Below are 23,908 nucleotides of genomic sequence, written 5' to 3'. Positions count from 1 at the left end.
ATGGTTATTTTTAAACTTACAACCATGTTCTGTTATTCATAAAGAAAAGACAGGCTAAATAAAGCAGACAGAAAATTATACAGGACAGGTATTTACCCTTAGGTATTGTTATCCCAGGAGTGAGGATGTGATTTCAGTACTGCTTCAGGTATCAAAGCGCTCTTTCTGCAGGTCTGTATCTGGCACTCTTTAAAGCTATAATAGTGACAACTGCTTAGGATCAGAAAGTACAGTGTGTACTTGCTTATTCTGTTCCTTGTCATGTGCTTCCCCAGTCTCTGCAATCAACAGCAAAACACAAGCAATGCTTAAATACTGGAGAATGAAGAGGAAGCAGAAAAAACTGTGAGGTTTTAGGTAATAGGCAATGTTATGCTGGAGAATGCAATTGTGCACTCTATGAAAGCTAGTACATCAGTTTTCCTGCAAACAAAATATATACACAGTGTATGTGTGCATATATATATATATTTATATATATATTTTATACATATATAGTCACTCTCTCTCTCTCCCACAATCTCCATATAAGAACACAAGCAGTTGCTGTCACCAATTTATTGAGAAACTCTATTGCACTTTTAAAATCAGAAACCTAAAAACTAGCATAATTTGAGGCTAGTCTAGTAAGCTAACTATACCAGTACTATATCAGAAGAAATATCTCTTGTAACCTGGTCCTGTTGCCAAAGGGCCAATGGAGATGATTAAGAACAGAGCAACAACCGGCACTTGGTACTCCCCAGTGTAACTACAGGGCCTCTAAAAACAACCACTTTATAGGGACATGTGGAAAGAAAGTTTGCATTGTGGTGGGTATACACCCTAGCGACTAAGACCTGTGTTCCTGTGCTGGCAGTTCTATATCTGTGTACTGCAATGTGTCAGTCACTCACTGCCCTACTGCCAGCACAACAGCACCTTATTCGCTTCCATTTAAGTATGATTTCACAGCAAAACCTGCATATAAACCCAGCTGCTACTTTTCCCATGGTGTGGTTTAGGGTGCAGTGGTGTTTCTTTTATGTTTTTGCTTTTGTGGTGTTTTTTTTGTGTGTGGTGGGTTTTTTTGTTTTGTTTTGTTTGGTGGTTGGTTTTGGTTTTGTTTTGTTTGATCGGTTGGTTGGGTTGGGTTGGGTTTTTTTTGTTTTGGTTTGGTTCAGTACGTTGTTTGTTTTGGTTTTTTTCACCAGAAGTATCTGTTAAAGGAGCTGGTGCTGGGTCACCAACCTCACAAACAACTGCAGTTTGGGTGCCCATTGATGCTTAAATGATAACACCCACAGTCTGTGGGCTGCTGGGTGTCTGGTATCTACAAAGGGGTCACTATCTTCCCTGTATAAACAACCCATGCAAACCCCCAACACAGATTAAGAAAGCAGTGACTTTCACCGGTGTGAACACTGGATGTTCTTTGGCAGAGTCCCATTTTGAACTGCTGTGCTTACACTGTTTTCCTACGTACTTAAATGTCCTCTGCTACATTTAGCACAATCCTGCGACCAGACTGCTCTACAAAGTGCTTCTTAAACCCTCGGGACAGAGTCTAAACTTTCCCTTCCCAGAGTGATACCAGTTCAGACGACATCTTGAGAGCTCTCTGACACAAACCACAGGGTGTCTGTGGTGGAGTGGTGACCACCTATGAAGTCCTCATGATACCAGGCCACAATTTCCATCCACTGTCAGCTGCCAGGGCATCTGAGGGCATTCAGACAGCTGAGAAAAGAAGATGTAGTAGTTGTTTTTGTTTGTTTGTGGTTTTTTTTTATTTTTTTTTAAGAATCCAGAGGCTGTAATTAGTGGTTGGAGTGACAAGGAAGGGGACACACCACGAGGTGCTGTCAGTGCCACTGGGAGGAGCAGGGAAGCTGGTGTGGACCAGCACTCACGACAGACTCTGCCTCCACTTACAGAAGAAGGTGATGCCTGATACTGTTCCTCAGATACTCATCAGCATGATACAAAATTGCAAATACCTGGAAACATCAAGTACATGAAGGAAAGGATATGTGTTCAAATATTAGTTCACATGTGTGCCTTTGTATCAGTATTTACTGGTTTCTTGACATAAAATTATATATAAACCAACGTGAGCTTGATTTCCTATTACTTGTAGAGAAGGATGTGGAAAGGAAAGCGTACCAGTTGTATTGTACCAGGTATATAACAAACATGACTGTTCCTAAAGCACTGGTTTCCCACTTGTTGCGAAACCTAATTCTTATTTCCTATCTCAAGGCACCTTAGCACCTATTTCAGAAGTAAAATAAAAGCAAACTACCTAAACCTGTTGGTACCCAACAACACAAGAACACACAGAAACCCCACCAGTCTCTAATAAACAAGGAGCTGCTCGCTAATTACCTTGTCTGGAAATGAAGTTAGGCTGAAGAGCCAGTCGCAGAGAGCTGGCCTTGTGACTGCAGTCACAAGACGAGGGATGGGAGAACAGGTTGGGGCTGGCAGGCTGCCCAGCAGCCCCGCGGGGAGCTGGTCCCGGGCCCTCTGCCGCGGGAGCTCACCCTGCCCTGACATGCTGGCGCGGAGATGCTGTTCCAAGTGTCGGGTCAAATGTGTCTTTGAGCGTTCAAATCCAAAGTCTGTACTTCATTTTGTTTTCCGCAAAATGTACACACAGGGAGTTTTGTTAGTTTCTTAATAAAGCCAACTCGTATTTCTGGAAAAATCAGGCAAGACTTTTCTTAATTTGTAACATGGAAGCAGTACCCTCCAGGCTAATTACAGACAGAGTAAAAGAAAGAGCTCTTAGTTTACATGGATTATACTACAGTTAGGCTCCTTGTGACAAAAGGGTGGTTGGTAGCGAGGGGAACAGAGCAGAGAGATTAACAAAAGGAAAGATGATAAAATCATTAAGTCCTGCAAGACTCCAAAGATAAATGTATCAATTTTCCAGATATGGAAGGCCCAGATATGAGTAAAGCAATGAACAAAATGAACACAGAGAGGATCTGCACACAAACAGTTACCCAGAAGTACAGAGCCCCACAAGTTTTGAGGAGACGGTCCCTACTATTGAGGCTTCATGTCATCATGGACAATACACACAAACCTCAAGCACTGCTACTGAAAACACTTTCAGGTTTTGTTACCAGCTTTCTGCAAATACAGATGTGGTTTCAGACAACAAAAATTAAACACTCAAACCAAGCATGTGATCTGATGCCACTGAACTGATTTTAATACTTTGTGGAGAGAGATGACAGATAGGTTTCCCACTGAGATCTGCCTGGGGCAGCGCGGGAGGGTTGCTCTCAATTGGTGCAATTATTTGCATCGTGGTTTTGCAGGATCCTGCTCATCAGGAGCTGAGCAGGTTTCTGGAGGCAGCTTTTGCCATTCTGGCCACTACAACTGATGAAGGGAGTTTGGTGTTGCAGCTTGCAGCGGGTGTTGGCCAGGACAGCTACGTACTCACACATCAATAAATGGAGCTTGGCGTAAGCGTTCTTGTCAGCTGCTGAGCAGATCACCCTGTGAATATTTTATCACTTTTGAAGAGAAGCCTCCACAGAGGAGACAACACATCTGCTCAGTCACCTGGTCAGCTCTGCTCGGGCTAAACGTGTGAGGCCAGCCAAATCCCAGCCCAGGGCACAACCGTTCGTGACGTCTCATCAATCCAGCGTTACACCCAAATGCGCTGTCAGCACCTGCCCAGGAAAGAAATAAATCACCTTGTCCCCACACCCAGCTGCTGCAGCACCGGCCTCGAGATCACGTGCTGCCAAAAGCACAACTGGGAGAGACTGGTGTGCCCAGCACTTACGCACCTGGTGATGCATCATCTGGACTTTGCCCTTCCGATCGCCCGGTTTCCTGTTTTGCTCCTGCATGGTCAATTTTCTCTGTTTTTTAACAACCCGGTGTGATTTATTATTCCAGCACAGGAAGAGAAAAAGGAGACAGCTCAAACGAAAAGAAAGCAGGGAGGGTAAATGGAATGGAAAGGGCCATGCAGGCAAATGCAGACCTGAAATTTAAACTCAATGGAAGGAAAAAAGCAGGGATGTTCACCTTTCAGCTCTGTTGGAGCTACACTGGGAGAAAACAAAGCCAGAGGAGGAGGCCAGCCCTCTCTCAGACCTACGCGCACAGCTGCTCATCAGCTGCACAGCCTCTGGCAGGCAGCCTTGCTGCTCTCGCGTTTTTTCCTCTCCCGCTCCTCAGCTGTCTGTCAGTTCAGATTAAAAACCTCTTGCTTTTTGGTTTACACAGCACCTAACAAAAGGGGACTACAGAGTTTGTTCAAATACCTGGAAATACTGCAACCACTTCATAATAATCCTGGTGACCACAAGTTTGCTTTTGAAATGCTCTATTATGTTGTGAGAGAAATGTGATCAGATCTCACAGAAGCACTGAATCAGAAAACACAGATCCCCTTCAATTTTTCCTGTGACTAGCGAGCAACTAATAGCAAAACAGCAGCAGTATTTATTCTTAACCTTTGCACAAGGCATTTTATTTTCTATACAAACACTGAAGTTTCTTTCAAGTACAGGATAGTATTATGATAAATATCCAAAAGCCAATGCAATTTCACATCACAGTTGATGTTTTCAGTATATATTTCCTATGCCAAAAAAATCCCCTGCTCTCAGCCAGCGCTTCATGCTTGAATGAGGAAAGCAAAGTGCAATCCTAGTGAACACGGCTGAGCAGAAGGAATGTTAAGAGGGCTATTGAGAAGAGCCGGCATTCACAATGCTTGCATTGCTGTGCTGTTGTGGTAAAAGCTTGTGGTATGCGCTTGGTCATATGCGTATCTTGCAAAACTGGGCACCTGTATATGCAGCAATGAACTGTTCAGAGAGCTCTGTGGGCAACACTATCTAGGTTTTTTTTTCTGTGACTTGTTACCAGCCTCATAAACCAATATATTACAGAGATACCATTTAGATATGTACTTCCTTTCTAAGTGGGAAAAACCACCTGTGACTCAGTAGCTCTGAAGCCACATTTATTTAATTTGATTTTTGGATTTTAAGCAAAAGGAAGTGTGTTCCAAGATGTGCTACAGCCTCAAGGAGTTCTCAACATCCTGTTTCAGCACCAGCTTCCCAGACACCCTAAGCTGGTTTGTGTCTAACAGCCCAGCGTTTATTTTAATCAGTTCTATGCCACTGCATTCATGCTGTGCAGGAAGATTTCATTAGTAATTAAAACAAAAAAAAAGGAAAAAAAAAAGGACTTCATCATTAAAATCAGAATTTAGGACATTTTTGCTAGCAGACACATAAAGTAATAGCTGTAATAGCTTCAGAGGACCCTTGGTGGCACCCCAGGAGAGAACACCTAAGCCATGCTCACCCTGGAGGAACACACATTAACATAGACTTTGAAATACAAAGCTACTTCCAAATGAATGTCCAAAGTGGGTCAGATGTCACTAAGCATATGCACAATCCTCACTAGGCTGGAAAATCACCTCCTCCTTGCCCAGATCTCAGCCCAACCAATCTTGCCCTGCAGGCCCTCACAAAGCCAGCCTTGCCCAGAACCATCTTCTGAAGGTGGCTGGGGAAGGGAACAGCTCATTCTTTGACTTACTCCATCTTTGACCCCTTCTTCCCAAACCAGAAGGACTGCAGAAGGTAAGGGAGCTGCAGCACTACACCTGACAACACACATTGATACTTCTAAAATGTGTTTCCCAGGATCACGTTATGGGAAAATGCTATTAGATTTTACTTGGGAGCAGGTTTTGGATCTCATGGAGATGATGAGAACTGTAAATGAATATAACGAGGAAGAAGCATTTTAAAAAGAACCCAGTATATATTTCATAAATGCCTGCTTTCATGTTTTCTTTACCCTTTTACTCATAAAGGCTGGCAGTAGCTCTTCAACAGACACTAGCATGATGGAAATAAAAACTGCTGCACTGCAGGAGTCAAATTTTAAAAATACCAGACACTAAATTTTCATGCACCTTAGCATGAAAAAAAAAAGAAATACAGCATAGTCACGTTCCCTGTGAATGCAAATGAAGGCGGCTTCATCTGAGGCCTCTAATACATTTAATCAGTCCATGGATCAGGTCTGCACCATGTGGCCAAGTCTTCTCCACCCCAAAGTGAAGTTTTAAATTGGGTTCCTTTGCTGTTTTCAGATGAGCCTTACTGAATGTCATCTGGGTTTGGTTTTGTAAACTGAATTATTTTTTAATGAAATTTTGCATCTGATGATAGCCTTTCTTCCAAATGCTTTAAGTTCCCCTGTACTTGCCCGAAATTTCACTAATGATTCGATAAAGCCTTGATTACAGTATGACAAAAACTATCTCCATTAGTAATTCATCTTAAACAATCCTCCCTTCAAAACAGTATATTATTTAAGTCTTAGTGTCTCCTGCTATGACCTCCCAACAAGAGGGAAGGGTATTGGGATGGACTGCAATTAAAAATGGACTCTCAATCTGTCATATACACCTTCATAAACTGCAAAGAGAACTAGAAAGCAGAAGTATCAATGTACATTATCACAGACATTGGGGTATGCTCAATTCCTTGGTTAACAGCCAGAAATTACAGTTAATCTCTAATATGTAAAAACTGGTTAATTCATTTAAGCTTAAGAGATACACAGCAGGCCTTTTTATTTCATCAAGAAGATTAATTAAATAGTTAATACTGCATAACTGATGTTCTGAAGCTAGTCTTTATTGTCTTGTTTTTTTGAAGTGGATATTCCCACTTTCCTATACCTCCAGTTGTCTCAGAATTATGTGTTTGCTGGGTGCCCTTATGCAAACTACCAGTTAATCTTTCACTTTAGTAAAACTTCACTGATGCAACTTGTCATGTTTGCTTCCCTGTAAGGTTTCAACAGAGTAGGATGACAAATATTTTGTCACTGTAGCCCTTCAAAATATTTTGAAAATTACTTTCCTGCATGGATTGTGTAGGGGGATAATAAGCTTATTATTCCAGTGTTAATCTTCAGAAACTGATTTAACATTAGCAAAGATGACAAATACCACACATTAAAAAACAAACACAAAAAATTCCATTCTACTTTGCAGTCACAGATAGGATGAGAAAATTAATTTTTAAAGGGAAAAGAAAGTTTCCTACATGACAGTTAAATTAATTTCTCACTGGAGTTTAAAAAGGAAGTGCTTCATGTTTAAGTGGAATAATTTCATTTCATGGTTTTCCTTGCCTCCAGAGTACTTGTCTTTAGAAACTCATGACAACTACTGATAAATAGCATTATTCATCAGGCAGGTCGAAGAAACAGTTATTCTTAAGAGACCTTTAGGACAACCACAGCCAATTTAAGAAGCACCAGCACATACAAACCAAACGCAAAACCTTTTTCTTCCTAAATTTAAATAAACTGCTCATTTTCACAATGAAAGCAAGCAATGACTGCAGAGCGTTATCACTGTACAGAACTGCCATATACCATGTGTATAACATAGTGCCCAAATCACATATTTAGATATGCATAAGCCCCATTAACAAGACCAGTAGCTGTAATTTAGGCAGGGCCTAAACACGGCAGTATAGATCGGATATTTACTGAAAATACATGTGCACTAGTATCTTTAAAAATAATACATCTTGTAATAAGTGCAACATCAGCTATGAGCAGGAATGTAAAACCAAAGAACGCTTGGAAAAAAATACTGGAATGCAGTCATGAAGAGCTTTAATTACCCACAGCTTTCCTGGGAATTACTCAGGAGCTTTTTGTGTGCACATGCATAATATACATTTGCTCTGTCTTCACAAAGGAACAGCTTCAGAGATGACGCTTCCCACAACAGGACATTTACCACTGTGGAATAATTCAATACTTACTAGTAGTATTTCTAAAGTAAAGAAGAAACAGCTCTATAGAAGATAGGGCTGCTGCAGTAGAATCACAGAACCAGATTTAATATAATTCTTGAAGTGTAACAGGTTTTAAATTTCTACTGGTGTGCCTAGCTGCAACTTGCACAAAATTTTAATGTTTACAGTATCATGTAAGGCAATTCAGGGTGAAGCTGTTACTTAAGAAGACTGTGTAAATACTGAGTTATCTGCATGACCTGACTTACCCTATCCCCTTCTTGATATTTCACTCAGAGAGGATGTTCAGCCAGAACAGTCAGTAAGTTTTACCACACACAAACAGCTGTGTTATCACATCTTATTTCTGAAAAAGTCAGAGGCTTGTATCTCTTTTGTGAGCTACATTCCCATTCATAGGCATTGGAAAGTTATTTCCTATCTGTTCATAAAAAGTATCTTGTTTTCCCAGCAACTTTTATTAACCTTGGCCTTAGTCACCAAACACCCTTCCCAGCTGCCCATTTTTTGCTGCAGTTCAAGTCCCAGCAGGCTTCGTACCAGTCTGACCCTGCACTGGATATTCTCACTGTCTTGTTTGAATCAATACAGAAAACCAGCAACACCTTAAGTGCTGCTAAGCTCACAGTAATGTCATCTTCCAGGATTCAAAACTGTTTAGAGAGACAGGTCTCTCCCTTGGGCAGCGAGAACAAAAAGCAGCTATGGCACAAGGAGCTTATGTAGTCATTTCCCTGGCAGCAGTATCACCTTGCCTTCCATTTTGAACGTACAGACCACTGTCACTTCCTTCTGAACATATGCCTTTAGAGGACCACCAGTTGAGCTCCACATTCACTTCCTCCAAGCAGTGTGGATGCTCTCCATAACAGCCTTAGCAAGTCAGCTTAATAGCTAAATTCTAACCAGTATTTCTGCTTTGTGGCTTGTGAAATGGCCACTGGAATGAGTGAGGCGCTTCCTTTAGAAAAAGAGTTTGTCAGGAAATTCAAGTTAAAAGAATTTACCTATAAGCAGCACATGAACAGACTCACAACTGAACTATAGTTAAGTTTTGGTTATTCTAGCAACCTCATCTTGTTTTTCTTTCAAAAAAGCGTTTATGAAATGCAAGCTTAGACTTATCTCCAACAAGAAAATCCAGCTTCTGTAACTTCTAGTCAAAGTGTTCCCTTGCATGTATGGCTATCAGACTCAGAAAGATACTGTGCATAAAAACTTATGTGTCTATAAACTCTGAGCCAGTGCTAGTTCAGCTGCAGAACTACCTTCCTATCCCTCCAGCCCAAATGCAAGGGTGGGGGGTAGGGGGGTGCGTAAAGTACAGTCAGCCATCAAGTATCCAGGGATTAACAGACTGACCCAACTTCACTTTCCACAGGAAGAGCATTCCTTTATTTCTCCAGCAAAGGCTAGTATAGGAGGAAAACATTAAGTGGGCTATGCTGAGTAGAGATCAGATGCTGCATGTAGCACATGGAAAGACTAAAGATCTTTGTTATGGAGTACAAAGCAGCAGAGAGGGTATTGCCCCTGGGTCACAGGACTAAGCCAAAAATTCACTTACAGACACATTCTGGGGAGCAAGTAGCTTTAAAGAACGAAGGTCAGATTTTCAGTCACTTCTACTTCAGCCAATAAACACACCTTTACACTTCTCATTTTAAATTAGTTGTGTCACAAACACTACATTTCATTTTGTAACAGATCTTAGTCATTCCCAGGTAGAGTTGCATTTTAGCAACTAATGAAAAGAGGCATACATATTAAGCTTCAATTAGTAATATAATTTAGGATGCCTATTTGATAAAATTTTCAAGTGGAAAAAACAGACCAAAAAGCCAAGTCATCTATACACACTAGAATTCAGGTGTTTATTTAAAAAGTAAACCTTTGGGCACATTGCAATTTAAAAAAGGAAAAAATACAAAGAAGAATCTATTAGATTAAGCAGTCATAAGATAGCAATATTACAAGCTGTTTACATACCAACATTTACATTAATTTAAAGCAAGTGGCATGTCACCAATATGTAAAACATACTTCAAAAGTTTAAAAAAAAAAAAAATCAAGTTGGCTTTTAAAGGATATAAGTCTACCACATGTGTGGACATCGGTTTGGTCATTCAGTTTAAATCCCCATCTTGTACTGAAATGTTCAGTCTTCAAATTATACGAGTGGATAGCTAGCAGCTGTTGCTATTCCACAGTGGTTCTTCCTGTCCTTGGCCATGTAGATATATCCTTTGTCACCCCACTTCTCGCCCCAGCTGAAAACAGAAGTAAAGGGCTTGTTTCCATATTCAGAAGATACTTATTTATCCCTGAAAGAACTGTTTGCATTGAAAACTGCTGCCTTCCACATTTGTGGAGAGAAACCAAGATAGCTGCAGCCAAACTGAAGTGCTTTCCAGTAATTACATGCATGTTACAGAAAAGGAACCCCAAGCCTACAGAAATAAAGGGTGCAGCCATCCTCTCACTCTGAAGATCTTGATGTGCAACCCTGGATTATAGGTGCCTGAAGCTCAGACACTGCTCCCAGCCAACTTTAAGGGAGGACTAAAACTTCAAAGCATTTAAGGGTGGTTCCCCAGTAATGCAGCAAACATGAGACAAACTCATGTGATGTGCCCTTTGGCATTAATTTATTATTTTCCCTCCAGCATAGGAGGCAATACCATGTTTAGAACTCTAGTGTTACCCTATTTCACACAAGTGAACAGCACTCTGCTTCCAAAAAAACAAAAAAAACCCCATTACAGTCCCACAAGCTGGCTTCCCTGGTTTCCTTTCCCCTCTGCCCCACCACTTTAACATCTACTATCTTCATGGGCTGCTCCAGTACAAACCTCCCTTGAATTAACTAAAAAAAAAAAAAAAGCATCATCTAGTGTTCACTGCTCTGGGCCTCGTCTATTAAGCTGCCAGCAGCATGAGTTGGGTTTAACTTTTGTCATACAATACAATCGGAGAACAGTCTCCATATTTTCCATCAAAAGACTTCACTTACTCTTGTCTCCCCACCCCCCACTACAGGTGACAAACTACCTTCCTTTCTCCCTGCCCTCAAAAGCTACAAGGCAAAGAGAAATCTTACCTGTTCTTAACAATCCAGTATTTCTTCCCATCTACATCTTCCCCCTCAAAGCCATAACCCACAACCAGAACACCATGGTCCAGGTCTTCGCTGCTGCAGTCTGGCTCATAGTAGATACCTGCAGAAGCAAAAGTTCATACGTGAACACACTTATCTGCAGGAAACCATCCTCCCCCACCAAAACCTTTGTGTCAAATTAAATTTTGCACAGCTTCCTGAAAGTCAGAGAAAGGAATCATAAGTGAAGTGTAACATGGCAGAAACTGAAGAACAAATACATACATATGCAAGAGTACTAAATGTGAAGAACCTGGACTAAAATTAAAAGGACTCCTGGTTATATTCTATATCACACAGTTTTTTGTTTATTTGTTTTTTTGTTTTGTGCTCATTTTTCGTGGGTTTTTTCCACCTATTAAACTGAAGGCTAATGAATAATGAGTATTCCAAAAAAAAAAGAAAGTTATCAATCCCCACCTGACTGATAGAACTGAAACGAAGAGTGACCTGCATCAATAGCAACTGACACAGGACCCACAGCTGCCACTGCCTTCATGAGTGCTCTTTCATGTCCTTGAGGGATGTCAACAAAGCCAGTATCATTAGCAGCATTGTACTCTGCCTTGTAGCGACAGTCTTCATCATCCTAGGCAAAGGAAACTGCAGTTATTACCTAGTTTTCCACTTAACACACAGGTGAGCACAGGAACTACCAGGCATTGTCACTTTGCTGCCTTAAAAGCAAGGGTCTGAGGAGGATCCAATTGCTTCAGCTGTGCTTTGAAAGGAAAAGAGCTGAGGGAGATCACAGAGCCTGCTTTTGAGTTTCTTAAAGGTACAGAAAAAGCAACCGAGAGTGGGGCCCAAAAGGAAAGCTTTACTGGGATGCAAAGGACTACCACATCCTGGGACCCTGCCTTCTTTGGTGAGCAGGACAAGTCTCTTTTCAGGGAGGAAAGAAGCCCAGAATGCATTAACAGGCAATGGAAGAGAGCCAAGTATTCATTAATTACAAAGCAATCCAGAAACTTCCCAGTGAGCAAGCACTTGAAATCTAGAAGTTTAGCCTCCCATAGTTTGAAAAACTGTACAGAATGACTTGGAAGTTAATATTTTGTATTATATGACTTTACATATCACATTAACGTATTTTGTGCTTCTTCACATTATACTTTTTTTTGTGCCACAGGCATTAACCTCAGGAGAGAGGCCTAGTTTCAAAGTCAGGACATGTCAAACTGAAACAGACCTAAGTAAGCTCATCCTTCCCTTACCTCTGTAGATGAGTGCAGTACTGAAGTTGCCTCCCCCCAACTAAAAGAGCACAGAGCATACCTCAGCTGCTTACTTTGTGTACTCAACACGTTTGGCACTTTCTACAACCAACCTAGATCTTCCGAAGACCCAAGATTTGAAAAAAATGAATTTACAGGGATGCAGTTGAACAGGAACCCCAAACCAAAGGCTTCTGCATTGCTCACAACAAATGGCATTGCTATTGCACATTCCATCAACACAAAATAAGCTGCAAGGAAAGATACTCTATAGCCAACAGAACTTCAAGTGGTGAAAAACACAAACCATAGGCTCTCAAATGATACCACAGTAATCACTGCTGTTTTGTCCTCTTATGCCTGTTAACTTCTTATAGATTATTGGAGGTATTTTAGAAAGCTGCCCATTATCTGCATTTATGCACATTTAGTCAAGAAATAGAACTTAGAAGCACTGCTGCCAACTACCATTAAAAAAAAAAATCATCACACTAGCTGCAAGAATTAGCTGGTCTATGGGTAGCAAGTCCATAACAGCTCAGTTACAGGAAGCTGAATGGCACCCCTATAACTAAGTAGCACTGTTGACAAGGGCTGGGTCCTCATTTGCTGAGTCAAGCAAGATGAGGCATGACATATGACAGGAGGGCAGCAATGACATGGAGGAATAAAAATATTTGCTCAAGTTTTTCCAACTGGTCCGGTAAGATTTTGACCTCAAACACCAGTGCAGTATGCAACTTCTACTGGGCCTAGCAGTCATTCCAGTTTTCTTAAGAAAGATGCAACAGGAAGAACAGACTTACTGATCACTGCTTATACATTTTCCTTTCTAGGTATCCGTTTCCCAACACATAGGTTAGTCCACACAGAAGACATGACACCTGCAATACAAGTTCAGTACCTTTGCAGTGTATGGGTACGATTCCTCTGAGTCAATTCCCCCATTATCCTGCACATACTGGAATGCCTGGTCCATGAGACCACCATTGCAGCCTTGATTCCCTTCTGGGCGAGAGCAGTCCACCAAATTCTGTTCACTCAGCGAAACAAGTTTGCCAGTTTTTCTGAAGTGCTGCCCTTCGAGAGCTCCCGTTGTGCTGAAAGCCCAGCATGAGCCACACTGACCCTGAAGAAACAAAATCACAAGTTACAAATCCAGACGGATGAGGCAATTATAGCTCCCTTACCACCGACCTAAACAAGTAAAACACAAAAGCCACAAGACCAACTTCAGTTCCACACTCGAAGCATGTACAAGTGAAGGTACTACAGTATTTTGAGTTCTTAGGAGTTCTGTACTAAATGTCTAAAAAATCCTAAAGTGGTACAGATATTTTATCAAACTAGCACTAGGCTTTACTAAACAAATCCACAGTGTTTCTCCTATGCGGAACTGCAGGTAGCCTTCAAGAAACTGGACCTATAACTGGATAAAAATCCACTATCAGAGAATACCTGGTCTTTAACTGGAGTTACATATCCCTTCTCTCTCCAGTCTACTGATCGCGGTGCTTCCAGGAAGCTGGGCTCAAGAAACTGGGATCCTCTGTATTTCCTTTCTGACTTCTTGTGCGCATAGCCATTCATCAGCTGTCTGAACTCCTCAGTCGTCTGAAAAAAAAAAATTAAAGACATGCAGTCTCCATCTATTACACACCGCTGTTTAGAGCAGCATGTTTCAGGTCTCTTTACATACCATGTCACCAAACTGATTCATTCCCAACTTGTAGCTGTGTTTTCCTAATGTGTGGTCCAGATTATGAAGTTCAATCATTTTCAGATTTTTCTCCCACACCACTCTCCTCCAGCTTTCCTCTCTCTGAAGAACCAGAAAAAAAACATACTTCAAGGAGGCAGATCAAACAAACTACACTTGCAGGATAATGCGCTTTGTTAAGACTTGTATAGTCAGGAAAACGTAGGCTACTCAAATGGGAAGTATGAGCACGGTTCAAGAGTGGTCTTTCTGCTGCCCCTTTAACAAAACCAAGGAGCACAGTACAGCCCAGTCGATGCAAAAGGGCAGGAAAGGGACCACGGGAGAGGGGGTGATTATCCTTTCCAAGTGCAGACCATAGCCAGCATTAAAGCAAGCAGACATGACTCAGCTGGCAGGGCCCAGCCGAGTGCGCTCAGCGCTTGCTGAGCCCAGCACGTATCGCGGGCAGCTCACCTCATGGTAGTCCTTGTTGTGCCACGACTTCCACAGCTGCCAGTGCCCGTCCAGCTCGGGATCCACGCTGGGAGCGCCGCAGGCCAGCCCCAGGCAGAGGCACAGCGCGGTCAGACGCAGGCTCATGCTGGCGGATCTGCCGGGAGCGGAGCAGCGGGGTCAGGCGGCGCCGGGCGCGGGCAGGCCGCCCCGCGCCCTGACAGACTCCAAACGAGCTCGTCTGCCGAGACACGGCTCGTATCCCCGCTCCTCCACAAGCCGATCGCAAGAGAGAAAGGCGAGCCGCACGCCCCTAAGCCCCCGGGGCGACTGAGCGCCCCCAGTCCCGCAGAGCCCTTCCCGGCGGGGCCCACGGACCGACCCGGCCCCTGCCCGTCCCCCTCCGCGGAGCGGGGCCTCCAGCCGCCGATGTAAACAAGCTCGAGTGGCGGGGCGAGGGCGGCCAGCAGCCTCTCGGGAAAGCGGCTGGAATGGCGGCGCCTTCCCGGCGGGAGCCGCTCCGGCACACGGCAAGGACGGAGCCGAGGCTGGCCCGCCCGCCCCCGCGCTCTCCCGCCTCGCAGCCCCCGCCGTGCCGCGCTCACCTCGCTAAGACCTCTCCAAACCTCCTCCGTCTCCCCGACTCGACGGCGCTCCGTCCCCGCGGCCCCTCTTATAGCCGCCGCGGCCGTGCCCGCCTCGCCGCCGCGATTGGCCGCCGCGATTGGCGGCCGCGCACCCCGGGCCGCGCCTCCCGCCAGCGCCCGGGCCGCGGCGGAGGGCGGGGGTCTGGCGGGGCCGCTCCGCGCCCTGCGGCTGCCAGCGCCCACCGGGGGGGCGTCGGGATCGCCGCCCCACGGTCCAGCCCCCGCAGCGCCGGCGGCCGCAGCGCCCGAAGACGATGTGGGGCCGCCCTGGGGGCATCCCGCACCGGCGGAGCCGCTATGTTGGGCAATGTTTGTCTAAATGTTTATTGTGAGTGCAGGCAGGTTGGAGATAGTGGCAGCGCGCTAAGCCGGCTGGAATTTAACCTAGAGAGAACTTAAAGCTGGCAACTGGCAGACTAAAGGAAAACAAAATCTGGAGCAAAAAGAGGGCTCTCGCTCAGGCCGGGTCGGGGCCGAGGGAGCATCTCCCACTGGGCAGGGTCATGATGCTTTCACTGGGACAAGAAACATTTCCACGATGGTCTCTCTTATTCCCCTGTAATTTAATATCTGAAAACTGCTTTTTCCTGCGTTTGGACCTGAACCTGGTAAGAGTAGCAGATTTTACCACCAGTGTGGCTAGTGTCTTTATGCATAGCATCCTGTAGTATCTACTGGAAAACAGTGTTTGTGACACCAAGAGCTGCAGCACAGGTGAGATATTAAAAGATTTACACACAGACTTGGTCTGCATCTGACCAGGAGTAGACAGACTTTGATTTTTAACAGAGAACTTGCCTCCAGTAGTAGGATAACTTTAAGACCTAGGTAAGGTTCCTCTTAAACTCTTTAACTCTTAACTCTAAAGCCAGCATCACTAATGGCTTTAGCTTGCAAACGTGAAAGCACATATTTAGAGTAAAAAACAGGGTTTGTAGACTGTTGCACAACAGTAAAAAGGAAGAAATCATATGATACGTGCTTCTCCCTTTTTTGATGTCTTAAGACACACAGTGTGTCGTTAAAACAAGCAAGACATGTTTGCTTACCCAGATTATCCCAGGAGCAGTCTTTGGCCTGAGGAAGCCCCACAGAGCCAAATACATAAAGAGAAGTCAGATGGGTTGTCTTGTCTTTTCGAAGTACCTGTGCAAATCTCCTGCCACTGAACTAGTGTACTGCTTTCAGAAAAACTCTGTAAATACACACAACAATGGTGCTCCTTGGTTAGTCAATAATCATAAGCAAGCTTTGTAAACCTCTTAGAAAATAAGGCATTTTAAAGCAAAACTACTTTAGTAAAAGCTTGCATATGAACACCTAGGACTGATCTATCAGGATAGTTTATACATGTGCAGCCTTGCCAGTTTGTGCAGGAATGTAAAACATGTAAAGGACTTCTTCAAAACAGGACTGCAGCAAAAGCACACTGGATGCATTACAAATTTTAGGAATTACTTGCTTAACATTTTAATATTTAGTTCCGTTTTGTGTGTGTGTGTGTGTTGTTTTTTTGTTTTGTTTTGTTTTGTTTTTTAATGGTGGTGTTTGTGGCTGAAGTTTCTGGAAGTTCTTCTTTTGCCTTAAGTTGTTATATGGCTAGTGGCTGACCGACTGTACATACACCATCATGGAAACACCTTCTGAAAGGAAGAAGAGTGTGAAAGAGTGTGACATGCACTGCAACAATCAACACTACGTGTGTATGTGTACATTTGAAAAATGAAGCTAGATAGCCTTGTACTTTCTGTTCAATCGTTTATACTTCCAGTTGTCAAACAACAGTTCCAAACCCAGCCTTTTCCAAGGGAAAGAAGTCATTTCCTTATTTGTAAATGAAAATGAAAATGCATGCACTGAGTAAGACTACACATTTGTATCCTTCCACCATGAAACTTTTCACTACCTAAACAACTCACATAGAAATACCTCATGAGAGTTAGATGAACTTCATATAGTTTGACGATATAGTTGGTTTTGTTTGGTTGGTTTTGTGGTTTTTTTTGGGGGGTGGGTGTGGTTTTTTTGAGTTCTGTGGGATTTGGAAAGTTTTTACTTAGCAGCTTTTTCCTGATACTTTCTGTGCAATGGGACATCCCAGTACTATTTATGTTAGTTTTGTTTCTGTAACTGTATCTAGTATCAGCTGAGCATTGAGAGGCTACAATTAAGTTCTCAATGAATTATGGATGAGAACTTCTATATTAAAAGGGCAAGATGTTAAGCTGGCTTGACAGGAGTTAAGGTCAAAATTACAGAAGATCTTGCACCATAAATCACGTCTGCTGCTCTGTAATGCGCCCTGAGATGCACGAAGACAAACCAATGCTTTTCTAAATGGTCTGAGGTCCTATCTCTTTGGGGAAGTCACCATGTAGTCAGCTAGCATGTGCTACCACCGTGTTACTTCTGCTCGTGAATAGTCTTGGTGCATATACACACACAGAAACACCAGGTGCCATTTTTACTAAGAAGATCAATTCACCCTACAAGTTTATTTAATTACTGTACATAGGGAAATGTTAACTGAGAATTTGTTGAAATTCTTGAAGGACACCAGAATACTTTCACCTTCAGCACATTGACTTTTTGCTTGCACTGAGTCATGACTGTTATGTGGACATTATCAGCTTCCCAGTATTTGGGGAAGGAAGTCTAGGAGCCCAGGTGCAGAAACATAAACATGTGCAAGAGAGATCAACTATGGTCAAAACCTGGTCATCACAAGAGTGCCATTTAGAAACCTGTGATAGGAGACTGGCCTAGGACTACCTCCAACTCCTGGATGAAAATTTCCTTTTCAAGAGCTGTATTATATTGACGTCACTGTGAAGACTGCCGGTTGTGCTGCAGAGACTATTAGCGACCTTGGTCAAGGTAAAAATGCCATACTGCACAGCCACGAGACACCCCTCTGTCCCAGGACTGTTCCTACTGCTCCTGTGTTCACACCATGATGTATTCACATGCCAAACTGCGAGCCCAACGTGGTGGTGGCATGCTGAAGTGAAGAGGTTCAGCGGCAAAAGTTAGCGGTAATGCCTGGGCAGATACTGCTAGAAATAATTTTCCATCAAACTGTAGAACTTTGTGATGCCCTGCTGCAGCCACACCAGTCTTGACTCTGTTGAAGACATCTCTGGGGGGACTAGAAACTGTGTGGGGGTCTTGTGTGCAGAGAATTCCTTCAAGGTTAGCAGAGAGAAAAGGTGAAATCAAGAGCTCCTTCAGTTCCTTCCTCTGCTTAAAAGCTCAACTGAAGCCATGCCATTCAGTCCAGAAGAGATCTAGATAGCCTTACTAACTTAAGTAACCTAAAGATCAGAACTTTGATGGAAGAAAACCCTTGTCCATTAATACCTCATTTTTGGAGGGTAACTTCCCAAATTGCTTTGGAAAAAACAGCTTTTGAGGAACTCTAAATATGCAAAACTCCAACTGTTTTGCCAAAGGCATAGCACTCTTCTAAGACATGGGAACAACAACTTTTAATAAGTGGTCATGTTTCCATTGCAACAGCCAAAAGTTTGCCAACCACCCTGTAGCTATCTGGCCCTACAAGTTTCCAGGTGACAGAGGCCAAGCATTTCTCAATAGTCCCAAGAACTTGCATAGCAGTATGTTGCCTCTGCAGTTGGAGGAGTGAACTCAGCATTGATCTCCAGAGAAGCGTCTCATCAATATGAAAATCACCTGCCGCTGCACAGACCAGGAGATATGCAGCACAATCCTGCCCCTCCGAAACCACTCTACTTAATTGAATCCTGAATTTCTGAAACTTTTTTTTGTACTTTTAAATCCTTTTTCTCATTTGATCTCCTGGTAAAAATGCACAGAGGAAAGGGCCAACCTGTATCTGCCAGACAAAAAGACACATAAATCAGAAAAGCAAAGCTCCTTTTTAATTGTAGTTGACTTGCAAAGCTACAGCAAGCTGGCAATGTACCAGAAACATCTGTGCAATGTAAACAGAATAAGCTCTGTCAAGTTTAACTGTGACAAGGGTGTGGCACAAGCAGATCAGCTGTCTCAGGGTAACCCACATGCTGTGATGCTTCCTGAAGTAAAACCAAGCAATTTGTTTGGGTGCCATTTCTCAAAACAGCAAAGGAAGGACATTTTATTTAGCCAAACATTGATTTTTGCATAACTATGAAGACTAAATTCAGAATCTTTGTTCCTGGAATAGAAAGAGCTGAGCTGGCTTCCTTAAAAGGGCCTGGCTGTGAACATGTTTATGCTGTGTTAAAGTCCTCTGGCTTAAATCTGGTTTTTATGTTACTATACCATGGCTTAAGACTGGGCTTCTATAGCAGCATGGTCTTAGTCAAGGAGTATCTTAAAGTGTCATCTACCCTCGAATGCAAATTACTGCATTTCATAGCAGATTTTCACTGACCAACTTTTATTAAATGGTACAAAAAAAAAAGTCACATATGAATTTCTCTTCAGCCAAACATTGATCCAGTTCAGAAAAGCACATGTATATTCAGAGAGCACTATGCTGATTTTACACGCCAGAGTCTGATTTATGTGTCAGAAATGCCAGAGCCATTTGCATGTAGGAAAAGGAAACTTAAAAAAAAAAAACTAGGTCAACTTTCTTTTTATTTTGTTTTTCAGAAAAATAATCATGTTTTTCTTCTGGTTTGTGGTAAAGATTCTCCTTACAGAAAAAAGGCACACTAAATTTCCGACACCGGAGTGACTGTGTCAGAAAGCTACAAGGTTGTGAAAAGACAATTATAGAATGGATATCCCTATTTCATCTTAAGAAATGCTACTCACTTCAATGCTAAGTTGATTGTCAGTTTCAGAAAAGTTTTAGGAACTGCAGATAATTTTAACCTAACTTGATTTGAATGTGGCTGGTAAAAAGGCTACCAAAAATCCATGAGCCATTTCTCTTCTTCCTTGCAGCTCCATGAAAAGTAACCAGACTTGCTCCACAACCTGGCTATTCTTCACCAAAGACCTGAGGTGGCTCTGGAATTCATGATGTCCTTCTGAAATTAACGACATTTGTAAGTACCCACTTAAGAATCTTTGTTTTGGATTCTCCCTAGTAAAATATCAGATTCAAACCGTGCTTCAGCTGGAGCACCCACACTGAAGTTAGTTGCCTTATTATTAGTTTAGAAAAGGAAGCAGCATCTGCTCCAAGGGAACACAGACAGTGTTCTGTGAGTTTTCTGAAGACTTGGGAAATGGCTGGGGAGCAGTGATACAAGCTTTCTGAAACATCTCTTTGTTTTCAGCAGTCTTGTGATCTCCCAGAACCATCATTTCCTCACCCAAATGTCTGATAAGAAACTGCATTCCAGCTTCTCTGCTGACCCACAAAGCAAAGGCAACTTCGTTTGCATCTCAATGTCTCACCTGGTCACAGGAGCTGGGGATGATGCAAGGGGTTGCTTGCTTTGCAAGAAAGACAGGGGTGGGGGTCCTCCTATCACTGCTACTTCAGGGTTAGGTTTTCCAAAAAGCAATATTATTTTCCTGTGAGGTTTTCTGATGAGGTGGGTTTTTTTGTTTGTTTTTGTTTTGGTTTGGTTTTATTTATACGCATGGAAAAAATGAGTTGTTTTGATTTCTTTTTTTCTTTTACCTTAACTTGTATTTTATTTTTTTTTTAGAGAGGCTAAGAACTGAGTCATACTTGAAGTCAGCTTTGAAGCTTTGATCATGGTCTAACTCACGTCCTTAACATTTAAAGCCTCAATTTGATAGATTCCTCATTCTTTACTCAGTGTCTCCTCCTGATTTCTGGTGGATAGTAATTTCTGAGTTTTGGGAGATTTGTGATTTTAAAAGCTAACTTGGGGAAATGTGGGTGGACATGGGGAAGTATCATGTTAAATTGCTGATGCAGATATTCATGAATATAGAATAATTTCCACATTATATTGATGTTTCTCTAAAATTTAAATGACATTGGTGGTGTTTTTCCTCATACTAAAAAGGATTTTTTTTTCATTTTTTACACAAAAGTAGTTACTATTTCCTGAATCTCTTAATTTAACATTCTGTTGTAACAAGTTGGAAGTTGCAAATCCTGCCTGCATTGTGACGTTCCTCTGACCAAGGCCAATTTTTTCACTGCCCATCTCTACCCCAGAGATCACTGTGAAGGTATTTTAACAGAACTAAAAAAAGGCTTTGGGGAGTATTCAATATATTATTTGATATTTGAAATCACATTTTGATTTAAAAAAACAATGACCCAACATTTCTGTTTTGAAACGGAAACCGTAACAAAGTTCAGAGAAGTATAAATCTCAAAGTGCTTGAGTGCAATGTTGGTGCTTGTTCAAGCTGTTGTAAACAGTTGCAGAGCATGAAAGAAAAACCTGTTTGTCTGTCTCCTGTTGTTCTTGGAGCAGTGGTGTCTAAAGGGCAAGCTGACATGCTGGAAAGCATTTCCTATGATAAAGTTAGAGTCTGAGAGTGATATGAGGAATTATTTTTAAACCTTAAAGTCACAGGCTGGGCTTCATTAACAGATCATGTGAGGGAAGGTTAAACAAAAGCTGCTTGCAGAAGAGGAGAGAGGCAATTGAAACAATCACATACTGGTTTAAAGTTTGTTTTCCTGGAAATCAGGTAAGAGGAAAAAGAGAGGAGTGCATGTGCTTTTTGGATAAGAACAGTGGTGGCTCACAGCTGCTGTTATTCCTGCTTTACAAATGAGAAGACTGAAGCAAAAAGAGGCAGTACTATGCTGTTGTGGCCATTGAAATCAAATGAATCACCTGGGGATATATCACTCTAGGCTCTTCCAAAACAGAGGCTAGTCGTGGTAAATCACAATGCATCTTTTTTCTTCTGCTGCTAATCAAAATAAATGCAAAGATTAGCTCGTTTTGGGAATAAGAGCAGATGTGGCATAAATAAGTGCAATATGCATTGCCTGGCCTGTCTCTGAGAGCCAGTTGGAGCACACTCACCCATTGAACACGAGGATGCTGGTAATTGCTGTCAGATTTACATAATGATTTCAAATGTTTTAATAACTCTTTAATCACTGTGGCAGACACACACTACAGCAGGTCTTTTGTAGGACCTTTCTGGCCACCAAGGAGCTGCTTGTTTGGAATCTTCTCACCATCAGTAGAGCAGAATTTCTTTTGATCTTTTCCTCTTTGATCACCCTCAACCCATGGAGCACCCTAATTGTGCACACTGAAGCTTCAGGACAGCACAGCAGAAGGAAAAGGGCTTCTGTGCTGGCTCCTCATGGGGCACTGGCAGTGAGCGTGCACAAGGGGACAGTTGTCTGGATGCGAGATGAAGCTGGTTCAGTCAGTGGCCAGCATCAAACAAGATATTTTAGGAAACTGTTTCACATTGCTGCAGTGTCTTGGACTCCACAACAAGGCCAGACATAGCACAGCAGCTGCAGAGCTGAGAACCAAGTGCTGCTTCTCAGACTTGTCCCATGAGCAGCTATAAGCTTGTGCAACTTCCTCTTGCACCATATGGGAACATCCACAGGGATTTTGCTAGGCCTTACCCTTAGACTTGCAGAAGTGCACAGTGTGTGACTGACACAACGTTCATACAATCATTTCTCATCCTTATCACCTGTGTCTCTGTCTGCTTTTACAGTGGGTGATCTGCTGATTTGTGGTCACGTAGTGCTAGCAAAGCAGGTTGGAGTGGGGTGATCGCTGTGGTGCCCGCGGTGGCATGCAGCTGTGCTGGACTGTGGCCAGGCTGCATAAGATTCGGACCTGCTCAAGTTCAAGTCTCACCATGCACATGTCAGTGTCCTTTACTTGCAGATTCCTCTTTCCCTGAGCAGTATTGCTGCAAGTCAGAGACTCAGGCGTCAGCCAAGTAAGCTATACCTTGCACACTGGCTTGCAAACAACTGATTTGCTACAATAACCCACGATTTAATGCAAAAATATGACCTTTTCCCACTTCTGGAAAGTTGGTGTTGAAACCCCATTGCCCTGTGTGCCTGGGTTGGCTTCTGCCCCCTGACACGGATCCCAAATGCCTGCCATGAGCAGGAGGAGCAGACAGCTGAGCACATGCTGGAATCCACACACAGCACTGGCTCTTTCCTCTCCAACAGTTAACTTTTTTTTTTTTTTTAAATTTTGAAATGATTTTGTATTTGACTAAGCAAATACCTGTTCAAAACATAGTTTTGGCTCTTTTTGTCTTGCTTTATTTGGCCATGGCTGGGGCAGACATGCTGGAGAGGCACAGGAGCTGCTGGCTGAAGTGTCCCTCCTCTGCTCCGTGGGAACTGGTTTGCCTGGGTGAATGCAGGAGGCTCCAGCTGCCATCTCTGCTGACAGAGGCTTTCCTTGCTGCAGGTTTCAGTGCAAATGTACACAGGTCCTCAGTCCTACCACTCAGATCTACAACTAGGTACATTCACAGCCTGGCTGCGAAAGGTTAATTCCCAAATAGTGTGATGGAGACAGACAGAAGGGAAGAAAGAGAGAAAGAAAGGAAGAAACATATGAAAGATTGAACACACTAGCAGTCTAGAGTTTACCTCTAAAACCTTACTTTGTGACTATTTTGACTGTATATACAGTGGCAAATGTCAACATATTAATAAATGTTAAAATATTTTTCTAATTATTCTTTTTTTCCTAGCAAGAAGAGTATTTTTAGGTTTTTTATTACCAATAATTGTTTCATGAAATAACATATCTGTAACAAATATAACATCACACAGTTTTGTGTATTGTATACAATGTTCTGCATTTAGTATGCTACAATCATTTCCATTAAAATGCTCCTTAAAATACTAGATTAGAATTAGTTGGGCTGGCTAGAAAGATTTCTCATTCCACCTAGAAAGCTGATTTCCCCTCCTCTTCTTTGCTTCTCACTGAAAGGAAAGCCAAGCAGAACTGACAAAGTCAAGCTGAGATTGG

General features: G+C 42.6%; 1 protein-coding gene across 1 annotated transcript; it reads right to left on the bottom strand.

The window, feature by feature from the left end:
* Nucleotides 1-9,657: 9,657 nt before the first annotated feature.
* CTSL (cathepsin L) lies at nucleotides 9,658-14,985 on the bottom strand. Its single transcript, XM_080363078.1, has 8 exons — nucleotides 14,964-14,985; nucleotides 14,380-14,515; nucleotides 13,903-14,025; nucleotides 13,662-13,817; nucleotides 13,108-13,332; nucleotides 11,407-11,575; nucleotides 10,930-11,047; nucleotides 9,658-10,099 (listed from the first exon to the last, which is right to left on the bottom strand). Exons 2-8 carry the CDS (start codon nucleotides 14,503-14,505, stop codon nucleotides 10,000-10,002), a joined length of 1,017 nt encoding a protein of 338 aa, XP_080219204.1. The 5' UTR covers nucleotides 14,506-14,515; nucleotides 14,964-14,985; the 3' UTR covers nucleotides 9,658-9,999.
* Between the last annotated feature and the right edge of the window lie 8,923 nt (nucleotides 14,986-23,908).

Source organism: Nesoenas mayeri (genome assembly GCF_963082525.1).
Source record: "Nesoenas mayeri genome assembly, chromosome: Z".
Classification (NCBI taxonomy): Eukaryota; Metazoa; Chordata; class Aves; order Columbiformes; family Columbidae; genus Nesoenas; species Nesoenas mayeri.
Note: the sequence above shows the minus strand (reverse complement) of the source record. Positions and strands in the feature narration are given on the sequence as shown.